Genomic DNA, 12435 nt, shown 5'->3' with positions numbered 1-12435 from the left:
CTGGGGCTAAATCCCGTACTCTCCTGCACCACTTCTCTAGCGGATAGCATAAGCCAGGGTAGCCCCTCCTCCCAGTCCCCTTTAAGCTCAGTACAATAAGCACGCAGCAGCGACTTAAGAGTTTGATGGAATCTTTCAAGAGCCCCCTGGCTCTGAGCATGGTAAGCGCTAGCTTTATTGTGCTTTACTCTTAACTGGCGTAGAACTTGGGCAAACATCTGTGATGTGAAATTGGACCCCTGGTCGCTCTGTATGACCCTGGGAATACCAAAGATAGATATGAATTGGGTCAAAGCTTTCACAATGCAACGTGTGGTGATGGAGCGTAGTGGATACACCGCTGGGTAACGAGTGGTCTGACATATTACCGTCAACAGGTAGGTGCACCCCGACTTAGATGGAGGGAGCGGCCCCACGCAGTCGATGATGAGATGCTGGAATGGCTCGCTCTCTGCGGGAATAGGATAAAGACGTGCAGGTTTAATGATCTGGTTAGGCTTACCAGTTATCTGGCAGGTATGGCAAGTCTTAATAAACCTTGTAACCTCCTTCCTCAACCCCGGCCAGAAGAAATACCGTTGCAACCTATCACAGGTCTTCTTAACCCCCATATGTTCTGCTACATCACCATGGGCTGTCTCCAAAACCACGTCCCTGAACTTTGTAGGAATGCCTATCTGGAACACTGGGTCACTTACAGAACAGTCATCATAAGGAAGCCACTTACGAACCAGCACTTCATCCAGTACAAAGTACCCATGTGCCAAACTCTCCATCTCTTCTGTGGACTTGACCTCACCGAACAAGGGCTTCAGTTCAGGGTCTTCCTGCTGGGCGACGACCAGCTCACTTTTATACAGGGAAAGAGGCAGATCAGTTAGTTGAACAGTACTCTGTTTAGATGGCTCTCTAACTCCCTCTTCAGGCCCTGCTCCCCCCATGGAGCGAGTCACCGCACAAGCAGTGAAAACTTCTGGAAACTCTTTCTCACTACTGTCAGGACCAGATAAAACTGTCGGCCCAGACGTCACTATGGGAGGTGGTGGTGGAACCCCCTCCCACACCCTTCCCCCAGCCAGATCATTTCCTAGGATGACTGCTACACCCTCCACTGGCAGGGATGAGAGTCAAGTTCGATTTTGTGCAAGGGAACTGGCCAAGTATGCATCCCCATGTCTCGGATTAACACACTTCTCCCCAGGCTTGACCCCTCAGAAAAATTTAACACTGAGTCAAGAATGAAAGATACTGACCCCCCCGTGTCACGCAGTATCTTCACAGGTACTTTCTGTGGATTGCCCGCTAATGAAACAAAACCTGTCGTGATAAAGTGACTGTAATCAGGAGGTACCTTATTTGGATGTATAAAGTCAGGGCCCTGTGAGGCGCTTGGACGTTTGCTGCTCACAGGAGGATTTGGTAGAGCAGTCGCCATCATCGACGGTTTTACCTTATACGCCTCTTCATCCGGGCCCACAGCCCCCTGTTCTCCACGGACATATACCGACATGGCTTGAGGTCGCACAGTAGATAGCCCCTTACCACTATATCTTCTACCTTTAAGCACAGGGCAATCTTTCTTCCAATGCCCCTTTCCCAAGCAATAGTTGCACGCAGAATCTGAACCAACCTTACCTGCACTAGCCTGATCATGCCTTGTACGAGGAGCTGAGAATCCAGAGCCCCCACTGGGGAACTTAGCGCGATAAGGAGGCTGGAGGCCACCGCTCTGCTCAGTTCTGTAGCCATAGCCTCCTCCACCATGGCCACAGAAATCACTAGCTTGACCTTTATTAGTCAACACAAACTCATCTGCCCACTTAGCGGCCTCAAGGGCTGTTTTAGGTTTACGCTCATTCAGATGATTTACAATACGTTCAGGAGTGATATTCTTAAACTGTTCTAGCAGCGAAACCTCACACGGGTCATCCAGAGTCTTAACTCCTGCTGCCTCACGCCAACGTTTAAAGTGACTTACCAGCTCCCTTGTTACCTCCACATAAGTCTGCTTCTCAGCTTTCCTCCAGTTCCTGAACCGCAACCGGTATGCTTCAGCACACAGTTCATAAGACAAAAATATAGCAGCCTTTACTTTATCATAAGACTTCCTATCTGCAGGGTCAAGTGCTAAATAGGCCTCTTGAGCTTTAAGTGGCAGTACACTCTGAATCAGTGCTGTGCGATCGGCATCGGACCAACTTCTCTCATCGGCCAGACTTTCAAATAATGAAAAGAACACATCAGAATCTCTTTCATTAAACTTTGGTAAGAGTTAAACCATGTCTCCTAAATTGTCCTGACGCCTACTGTCAGACCCGTCATCCGCAGCGGGTCCCGACTGGCGCACTCTCTCCAGCTCAAGACTTGCATGGCGCTCTCTCGCCTGAAGCTCCTGTAGCTGTATCTGCATCGCTAACAGCTCCTTTTGCTCTGCGAATGATAAGCCTGTACCCATACTGATTCCCCCCACCGCACCTCCAAGAGGCACCATGGGCGGAGACTTTTCATGGCCTTCCAATATGCCCTGCGTCACCAACTCTCTCTGTATGGCCGCCACCACTTCCGGCTTCTTCGACCGACCAGGCACAACATCAAGACTCAGTTTATAATGCTCAATAATTCACCACAACTCCTCAACTTTTAACTGCTGTTACAACTTAACTGATGGGGCTCCCAAAAATTCCCTCACAAGATCCATTTCACCAAAACTCTTATGGCTACAAACGCCCAACCAGTAACTGATAACCAGTAATCAATAGGCAACCAAGGCCACAATGTCAAACCAAATTCAAAACATTTACCAGGCCATCACTATCATAAGTATAGACAAAAGACCCTGTTATCAACTATAATACCCCAACATGGGACGGTGAGTAGCTTTACTTAGCGAGAGAATGAAGCGAAAGAGCTGCCCCGCGTCTAACTCAAAAAAAGATCCCTGACTAACCACAACCTAGTCTTCAGTACGCTCATAGCAGCTAAACTACCAACAGTACCCTAATGGCACTGCTGAATAGCGCCCCGGCTTACAGCACACCAAAAACAACAAACTAAAACAACAAACAAAAAAAACAAACAAGCGTTAAGCGCTTCTCCTCCTACCACGGGGGTTCACGTAGCTCATGGTATCTAAACCACACGCTTCACAGACAAAAGGTGGGCGACAACAGTAACCCCGTCTACTCACCATCCAGCTGAGGATTATAACCGATAACCAGGTCACCACTCAAAGGAGGAAAGCGGCCACAGTCCTCCCCTGCTGCAAGCCAAGCAAATCAAAGTTTAATAAGGCAAACCAAACAACATCAATAACCAATACTACACCAAACCAAGATTAACCACTTATTAAGCAATCAAGCAAACTAACCAAACACTGTGAGTCTCCTACCAAATACCACCGAACTATCCAGGCATTAGTAAGGTACTGACAACCTTACCAATATCCCGGACGAGCCCCCATTTGTTATAACCACCTGGCTCACGGTAGGTCACAACAATTAGGGAGACCACACAGGTAAACCATTTAATGTATTTATTAAAATTAAGGCCCTAAGGTACAAAATAACTAAAGAGAATAATGTGCAAAGTAACAAGAAACAACTAAGGAAAAATGGTTGGCTGTTGTTGTCACAGGCAGGGAGGGAGAGAGTGGCGGCCCTGGAATCCCCTCTTTAAATACCCTCTCAGGCAGTCAGACCCAATCCGGTGCACCTGGATGGGACCTGACCTGAAAGGCAAAAATGAGAAAACAAACCAAGGCACCAGGGAAACAGCGCCTCCCCCACCACACAGGAGGAGGACAGTTATTTCCAATACAGACATACATAACACAATCAATTTATCTGATTTCATTATGATTAGATTTCTATTAGTATTCTAGTTTATTATTTGTTTACTTTAGATGTTTCTTGTTTATTATTTGTGTTTTGTTTCATTTGGGCACGGTAGAAGGGCACCTGAAGTTATATAGGTAGGCTGTCGGTAAGGGACCAGCATCACCACAACCCATGGTGCAACAGTGGCCCTTTGATTTGTATAATTTGAAGTTTGATTTGAAACTTTTATTTGTTTGACAATCGGCTGCTACATTAAGTTTCTGTTGAACATTCTTTCTGTGGAGTCAAATTTCAATGATTCTCAGACACACATTGTCCAGCTGCAGTAAAGAGTCCCTGCCTGCCTGGGTCTTTTAGAATGTATTCCCCTATACAGATTACTGATTACATGTCCCAAAATCTGTAATCTGTAATACATTACACAAGTAATACTAATAGTACTTTCTGGATTACTTTTAGCGTATTTCAAAATCACCTGCCTGAGCGCCTTTAACACTGAATTTGATCTTACACATCTTATCTGATCTTATAGGCTACCGTGGTTCCTTTAAATTAAATCATCAATAAATGTGTTTGAATTTGTCAAACCACAGTTTAATTTGTTATTGATCATCCAGCCATATTTAAATGATTTTTTAAAATAGCCAATCACATAAAATTATAGGCTTTAATTATATTAATGAATTATAATATAATAATTATATTAAAACTGAGCAGCTTGACTACAGCCTCTGAACCTCTAAAAAAAATACACAATTTAAAATATTTTTTGTTTGTGAGTGTAGGGCCAGCAACATGATGATATTTTGAATATAAAGTAATGACAGGAAGGAACCACTGTTCCATCTGTAGGCTAAACTAAAAATGTGCTTAAACTCACGTCTCTGCTGAAGTCGGTGTGGTTTTGGAAACAGCGTGACGTTGCTGTTAAACCAGCTCATTAGAAACATCATGACAGTCCAGGGTCCTTTTTAACACATGATCCTGTCGCAGTTCATTCATGTTGTTTACCAGAGACCAGACATTGAAGAGGAAGAAGGGGAATATTGCTGGGCATCCCATAGCAACATTACCTAAATGAAGCCAACTTCAGGGCGAGGAGTTTAGCGCTTAACCCTCCTTTCTTTCCCTGCATGAGAGCCCTCTGGGCCGGCGGAGCATCCGACGTGAGACCTCAGCAGTCGCGAGTTGATCCCCCCGCCTCTCCTGACACACACACAACCTGTAGTAGGCCTATGACTCTCAGCAGCAAGTTGACGTGACATAGGGGCGCCCCAGGGACCACTCCACTAACTTGACGGCGAGTTTTGTTTTGTCTTTTTTTTTTTTTTTTTTGGAGAGCGCTCATGCGCCCTCACAAAGATTGTGCCCTGGGCGGTCGCCCATATTGCCCATAGCTAAAACCGGCCCTGTAACTAACGTTAAAAAAAATGTCATCACCGTGGTTTAATCTACAGGGAATAAGTCAAGGATTGTTTTATGTATCAAGGTTCATGTTTTTGTGTTCATTTTTTTGAAAACCTTAAACTATGTAACATTAGTTGTGTTGTTGTTTCAGGATCCAGCAGCAGAGACCAGACTCTCCTGAACCCAGCTGTCTGTCTTTAAAGGAGTATTATCGCAAATCCAAATTCTTAATTCGGCCACTAGATGGAGCCAGGCGGAACTTATCAGATATAAACAAGCACGCAGCTGTCAGAGAGAGAGAGCAGCCTCGTTTAGTCCCCCCCGCCCCCCTCCTCCTCCCTCCTCCCTCACCAGGCTGAATGAACGTGCAATCGCGGGAAAAAGAAAACTTGCTAGTGGAATTAAGCGGCAGCTCTACGTCGCGCACAACCACAACAACGACAACAACAGCAACTGCAACTTCCTCCTCCTTAATAACGCTGAGAGGACAGCTGAAGAAAGACACAGGGACGTGGAGACAAAGTGTTCTACAGAGCGATTCAGTGACTGTAAGCAGCCTAACACTGCTACATTACTATTTACTGTTGCATTTTTCCGGTTCGGAGGTTGGATTTGCGAGTTCCGAGTGCAATCGAACGCAGCAAGCGCCGGGCCGACTTGGATCATAACAAAGACAAATTCTGCATTTGCCCCACGGACACTATACTGTTGCCGATTTTTTTTGTAAATTTAATTATGGCTCCCCCCGACCCATCTTTTGCATATTTCAGCTTATTTTATGCTATTACTGCTGTATTTGCGATAATGCTCCTTTAAAGAGTGACATGTCAAACAGGCGACTCATTGACTTTAAAGGAGGATTTCATTTCATTTTCATTTTCCTTTATTTGTTCGAGAGGGACAGTGTACATTAATGAACATTTTAAAAGGATAAAATGTAAATGCACCCAATTATAGCCAATAGGCTAATTTCCGTTGGCAGTCCCCCTGCCGGATGGAGCATGGCAATGAGACCTATAATAAAGGTATACAAATTACATTAAAACAAATAGCACAATATCTACAACAACAACATTACACTTTAACCCCCACCCCTCCCACCCATACGCACAAATGCACATACAATATTACAACACATCACCAGCACCAATATATGTCAAAATAGGTCAGAGACAGACAGATCAGCACACCAGAAGCATGCAGCTAGAACATTAAAGGTGATTACATGTTTGGTTGGCTCTAAGCCATACCTTCAGGTGGCTCTTAAAAGTAGTCAGAGTAGGGCATTCCTTTATGGGTAAGGGTAGTGTGTTCCAGATTGCAGTTCCTTTCGTAGACAGGGCATTTTGACTGAAAGAGGTTTTCCTGTATGGAACCACACAGTCCCTATTAGTAATTGATCTGGTGGTCCTTGTTTGTTTAAATGCAATAAACTCTTTAAGTGGAGATGGCGCCAGGCCATGAAGTACTTTATATATTAAGCATACAGAGGAGAATTTACAAAAATTAGGAAAACTCAACAAATTATATTTCACTAGAATGTTACAAAAACGTTTTTTTATCTAAGATTTTGAGTGCTTTTTTATACAGAAGCTCAATTGGTTTCACGATAGTAGAGCCGGTCATGGACCAGCTGGTAATACAGTAGCTTAAATGAGAAAAAATCATAGAGTGCAGAAACATCAAAGCGGCTGCTTCTGACAACGATCCTCTGATTTGCTTAAAGTTGCAAAGGTGATATTTAATTTTTTTTGATAACATTTTAACATGATTTTTAAATGAAAGTTTAGAGTCTATAATCACACCTAAATATTTAAATTCATTAACAACTTCCAACTCGTCAGCACCCAAAAAAACACCCGAGCGAGAAGGCATGGAAGAAGCAGATTGCTTCGACAGAAATAGACAAACAGTTTTTTTTGCATTCAAAATAAGACACGAACTTGTAAGCCATGTTTGTGTGTGTGAGTGCTGTAGAAAGCACCCGTGCTGCCTCCTCAGGATTTTTAGCTTTAGTAAAAATTACCGCATCATCAGCATAAAGCTGAACATCCACATTTAAACAAAAATCAGGTAAATCATTAATATACAATGTGAATAAAATGGGCCCCAATATGGACCCTTGGGGGACCCCTACTGGACAACCCATAAAAGAGGAGCTGGCACCGGCCACCACAGTTCGTTGTTCTCTATGTGACAAGTATGAGTCAAACCATTTAATAGATTGAAAAGAAAAATTAAAATGAGACAGTTTGGATAAAAGTACCTTGTGATTGACGGTATCAAACGCTCTTTTTAAATCTAAAAAGACAGCACCAACACATCCATGAGCATCCAAATAACACTTAATGCTCTCCATGAACATGGTCAATGCGGTCTCGGTGGAATGGTAAGGTCGAAACCCAAACTGCATGGGATGTAAGGGAGTATGGCTATTGCCAAGGAAATCAATAACTTGTTTGGCGACCCACTTTTCAATTACTTTAGAGACTACGGGCACAATACTAATAGGTCTGTAATTATTTATATCAGACTTGTCGCCAGCTTTAAATACTGGAGTAACTGAGGCCATTTTCCATGCCTTAGGTACAGTTGAGTTTTTGATCGATAAATTAACCAGATGCACAAGTGGGGGAGCTATGGCCTCCTTATGTGATTTCAAGAAACTGGTGTCAAGCCCGTGTATGTCCTTGGCTTTAGAGTTGTTCAAATTACTTATGATATCAATAACTTCTGATTTTGTGATTTCTTGAATATTAAATTTAGGCTCGATATTGTCAGACAAGTTAGAAACCTGCTGCTCAGAGACTTCAAGAGGTGTGAACTGTTTCACCATTTCCTCTATTGAGTTTATGAAAAAATAATTAAATTCCTGAGCCAGGATACCAGGGTTTCTCACCAGCTTATTGTCGATTTTTAATTCCAGACCTTTAGATTCCTGCTTGGGTTGTTTTCCTGTTAATTTATTTATATTCTGCCATATTTTTTTACTGTTACCTCTAGCGTTCTCGATAATTTGAATAAAAAAATCAGCTTTGGCCTTACGTAATTCTGATGTCACCTTGTTTCTAGCAACTGTAAAATTCAGTCGGTCTGTATTAAGCCCAGACTTAATAGATTTTCTGAGGAGCTGATCCCTATGCTTCATCAGTTTTAGACAGGTAGAGTTGAGCCAGGGGAGGGAGGTGGACTTCTTTTTCCCCTGACGGCCTCTCCTGGAGAATGAGAGGATGATCTCTTTGACTTTAGATAGAAATAAATCACTGCCAATATCTGCATCATCACATCCCAGAAGGCCAGACCAGTCAACATCTTTTAAATCTCTATCCACATTTTCTAATTGATTATTGGGGATAATCATGTTGATAGATCGATTGGTTGAAGTATGATACAGATTTTTTGAGCATTTGACTTTTCTTGAGAAAAAGATTGTGTTATGGTCCGAGAGTCCTGTTAACAGGTTATGGGTGTTTGTGATTCTTTCCGGTTTATTAGTAAAGACTAAATCAATCCTGGATTGTGTACGATGTGTAATTCTAGTGGGTTGCTCTATAATCTGAGTGAAATTAAAATAGTCAGTTATATGTTTAAGGTGTTTTCTATCTTTTGTTATCCCAATTGACATTAAAGTCACCAAAAAGGATGATTTTTTTTTTATGATTACATAAGGTAAGGAGTGCCTTGAGCTGGTCATAAAAATCTAAGTTAGCCGTGGGTTTGCGATAGATGCAGATGACAGTAAGAGACATCTCTCTCGAAAGAGAAATATTTACACCAATACATTCAAGTGTGATGTTACTGGGCCATGTAATCTGATTACATTTCAAGTTGTTCTTTACATACAGGAGAACCCCCCCCCGCCCCTACCCTGTCCCCTATCTTTCCTATACGTATTGTAGTCCGGTAGTGACACAGCAGCTTCAGGAGAAGAGCTGGTGAGCCATGGATATGGATCAGGATATGGATCAGCTGATCAGATGTAAGCTGTAACTGACAGTCAGACTCAGGTTATTGTAGAAAAGAACCAGTTTGTACGACGTGTTGTTGGACCAGGTCTGAAACCAAAGTGTCTCTGTCTGTTGTGAACGTCCTCAGGGGACATATAAAGTCCATCTTGTATTATCTCTCTGTCCTGATGTTCACTTGACACTGACTCCTCCACAGAGTGGACCAGGAGAGCTCAGAGGTTCCCAGTGGTCAGTCTGCCCAGCAGCATCAAACACACCTGGACTCCATATTTATGGTGAGGACATGTCCAACAGCTGCTGTTACATCTGTTGTGTTCACCATCATCTCCATGCTGCACTTTGACACCAGTGGATTGTCAGTCTGTCCAACATGGATCTGATGTTTGGCTCCATGGTTTTAGTTTGATGCTGTCACTCATAGAGTTTCTGTTCCAGCTGCTGGAGGAGAACATGGTCACTTTTGTCAAGAACGAGCTGAAGAAGATCCACAAGTCTCTGAGTCCAGATTACCCAGAATGCTCAGGGAGTCAGGGAGAGGATGAGGAGGTGTTGGACGGTGAGGAGGAAGAGCAGAGGAGGAGCAGCAGAGAGGCATTAGTGAAGATCACAGTGAACTTCCTGAGGAGGATGAAGCAGGAGGAGCTGGCTGAGCGTCTGCAGAGCAGTAAGAGGATTTCTCTAAATATTCAACATGATGGACAAATGAGACATTCACTGACATCAACACATGGAGAGAAACATGTTCATATAGTCGTTATTTAGAGGAATTAAAATGTTATTTTTTCTTATTGATCTTATTTCTTGTGTTTTCATTCAGAATGTTTTGCTCCAGTTTGTGGACGTAAACTCAAATCTGTCCTGAAGAAGAAGTTCCAGTGTGTGTTTGAGGGGATCTCTAAAGCAGGAAACGCAACGCTTCTGAACCAGATCTACACAGAGCTCTACATCACAGAGGGGGGGGCTGGAGGGGTCAATGATGAACATGAGGTCAGACAGATTGAAACAGCGTCCAGGAAACCAGACAGAGCAGAAACAACCATCAGACAAGAAGACATCTTTAAAGCCCCACCTGGAAGAGACCGACCAATCAGAACAGTGATGACAAAGGGAGTGGCTGGCATTGGGAAAACAGTCTTAACACAGAAGTTCACTCTGGACTGGGCTGAAGACAAAACCAACCAGGACATACACTTCACATTTCCCTTCACCTTCAGACAGCTGAATGTGCTGAAAGAGGAAAAGTTCAGCTTGGTGGAACTTGTTCATCACTTCTTCTCTGAAACCAAAGAAGCAGGAATCTGCAGGTTTGATCAGTTCCAGGTGGTCTTCATCTTTGACGGTCTGGACGAGTGTCGACTTCCTCTGGACTTCCACAACACTGAGATCCTGACTGATGTGACAGAGTCCACCTTAGTCAATGTGCTGCTGACCAACCTCATTAGGGGGAACCTGCTTCCCTCTGCTCGCCTCTGGATAACCACACGACCTGCAGCAGCCAATCAGATCCCTCCTCAGTGTGTTGACATGGTGACGGAGGTCAGAGGGTTCACTGACCCACAGAAGGAGGAGTACTTCAGGAAGAGGTTCAGAGATGAGGAGCAGGCAGGAAAGATCATCTCCCACATCAAGACATCACGAAGCCTCCACATCATGTGCCACATCCCAGTCTTCTGCTGGATCACTGCTACAGTTCTGGAGGAGCTGTTGAAGACCAGAAGGAGAGGAGAGCTGCCCAAGACCCTGAGTGAGATGTACATCCACTTCCTGGTGGTTCATCTAAAACTGAAGAAGGTCAAGTATGATGGAGGAGCTGAGACAGATCCACACTGGAGTACAGAGAGCAGGAAGATGATTGAGTCTCTGGGAAAACTGGCTTTTGAGCAGCTGCAGAAAGGAAACCTGATCTTCTATGAATCAGACCTGACAGAGTGTGGCATCGATATCAGAGCAGCCTCAGTGTACTCAGGAGTGTTCACACAGATCTTTAAAGAGGAGAGCGGCCTGTACCAGGACAAGGTGTTCTGCTTCGTCCATCTGAGTGTTCAGGAGTTTCTGGCTGCTCTTCATGTCCATCTGACCTTCATCAACTCTGGTCTCAACCTGATGTCACAACAACAAACAACCTCCAAGAAGACTGAAACAACAGGAGTCAAATCTACAGAGACAAACTTCTACCAGAGCGCTGTGGACGAGGCCTTACAGAGTCCAAATGGACACCTGGACTTGTTCCTCCGCTTCCTCCTGGGTCTTTCACTGGAGACCAATCAGAATCTCCTACGCGGTCTGATGACACAAACAGGAAGTAACTTATGGTCTAATCATAGAACAGTCCAGTACATCAAGAAGAAAATTGAAGAGACTCCCTCTGCAGAGAAAAGCATCAACCTGTTCCACTGTCTGAATGAACTGAATGATCGTTCTCTAGTGGAGGAGATCCAACAGTCCCTGAGATCAGGGCTTCTCTCCACAGATAAACTGTCTCCTGCTCAATGGTCGGCTCTGGTCTTCATCTTACTGTCATCAGAAGAAAATCTGGACGTGTTTGACCTGAAGAAATACTCTGCTTCAGAGGTGGCTCTTCTGAGGCTGCTGCCAGTGGTCAAAGCCTCTAACAAAGCTCTGTAAGTGTAGAGAGAGTTGGATTTATATATCATTACATAAAAACCCTTTTGTTCTGGCAACAGGTCAGATATTAAATTCCTTTCTTTTCTCATGATCATCTCTCCAGACTGAGCAGCTGTAACCTCTCAGAGAGAAGCTGTGAAGCTCTGTCCTCAGTCCTCAGCTCCCAGTCCTCTAGTCTGAGACACCTGGACCTGAATACCAACAACCTGCAGGACTCAGGAGTGAAGCTGCTGTCTGCTGGGCTGGAGAGTCCACACTGTAGACTGGAGACTCTCAGGTGAGGATCCATCCAGCTGTTTATCTGATGACACTTGAACACAGCAGCAGGTGTTGACAGAGAGTTCCTGTGTGTTGTTGTGTGTGTTCAGTCTGTCAGGATGTCTGGTCACAGAGGAAGGCTGTGTTTCTCTGGCCTCAGCTCTGAGCTCCAACCCCTCCCATCTGAGAGAGCTGGACCTAAGCTACAATCACCCAGGAGCCTCAGGAGTGAAGCTGCTGCCTGCTGGACTGGAGGATCCAGACTGGAGACTGGACTCTCTCAGGTATGGAGAGGCTGCTGCAGCCACACACACTGTCTGATAGAGGAGGAGGAGCTGGAA

The 12435-nt window shown here is 44.3% G+C and overlaps 2 protein-coding genes across 2 annotated transcripts in view; both read left to right on the top strand.

Annotated features, from left to right (window-relative positions):
* LOC146975373 (neoverrucotoxin subunit alpha-like) overlaps positions 1-12435 on the top strand; it is an 81696-nt gene that overhangs the window by 42503 nt on the left and 26758 nt on the right. The window lies entirely within an intron of this gene.
* Positions 7607-12435, top strand: part of LOC146975372 (protein NLRC3-like) — a 31588-nt gene continuing 26759 nt past the window's right edge. The window contains exons 1-7 of the mRNA XM_085796616.1: positions 7607-7632; positions 8010-8060; positions 9408-9486; positions 9647-9875; positions 10029-11832; positions 11940-12113; positions 12205-12378. Coding sequence (XP_085652742.1) covers positions 7607-7632; positions 8010-8060; positions 9408-9486; positions 9647-9875; positions 10029-11832; positions 11940-12113; positions 12205-12378 — 2537 coding nt within the window. The remainder of the gene's footprint in view (positions 7633-8009; positions 8061-9407; positions 9487-9646; positions 9876-10028; positions 11833-11939; positions 12114-12204; positions 12379-12435) is intronic.

This window comes from Trachurus japonicus, chromosome 13, assembly GCF_045865225.1.
Source record: "Trachurus japonicus isolate A0001 chromosome 13, Traja_1.0".
Lineage (NCBI taxonomy): Eukaryota > Metazoa > Chordata > Actinopteri > Carangiformes > Carangidae > Trachurus > Trachurus japonicus.
The sequence above is the reverse complement of the archived record's forward strand: the minus strand, read 5'-3'. Positions and strand labels throughout refer to the sequence as shown.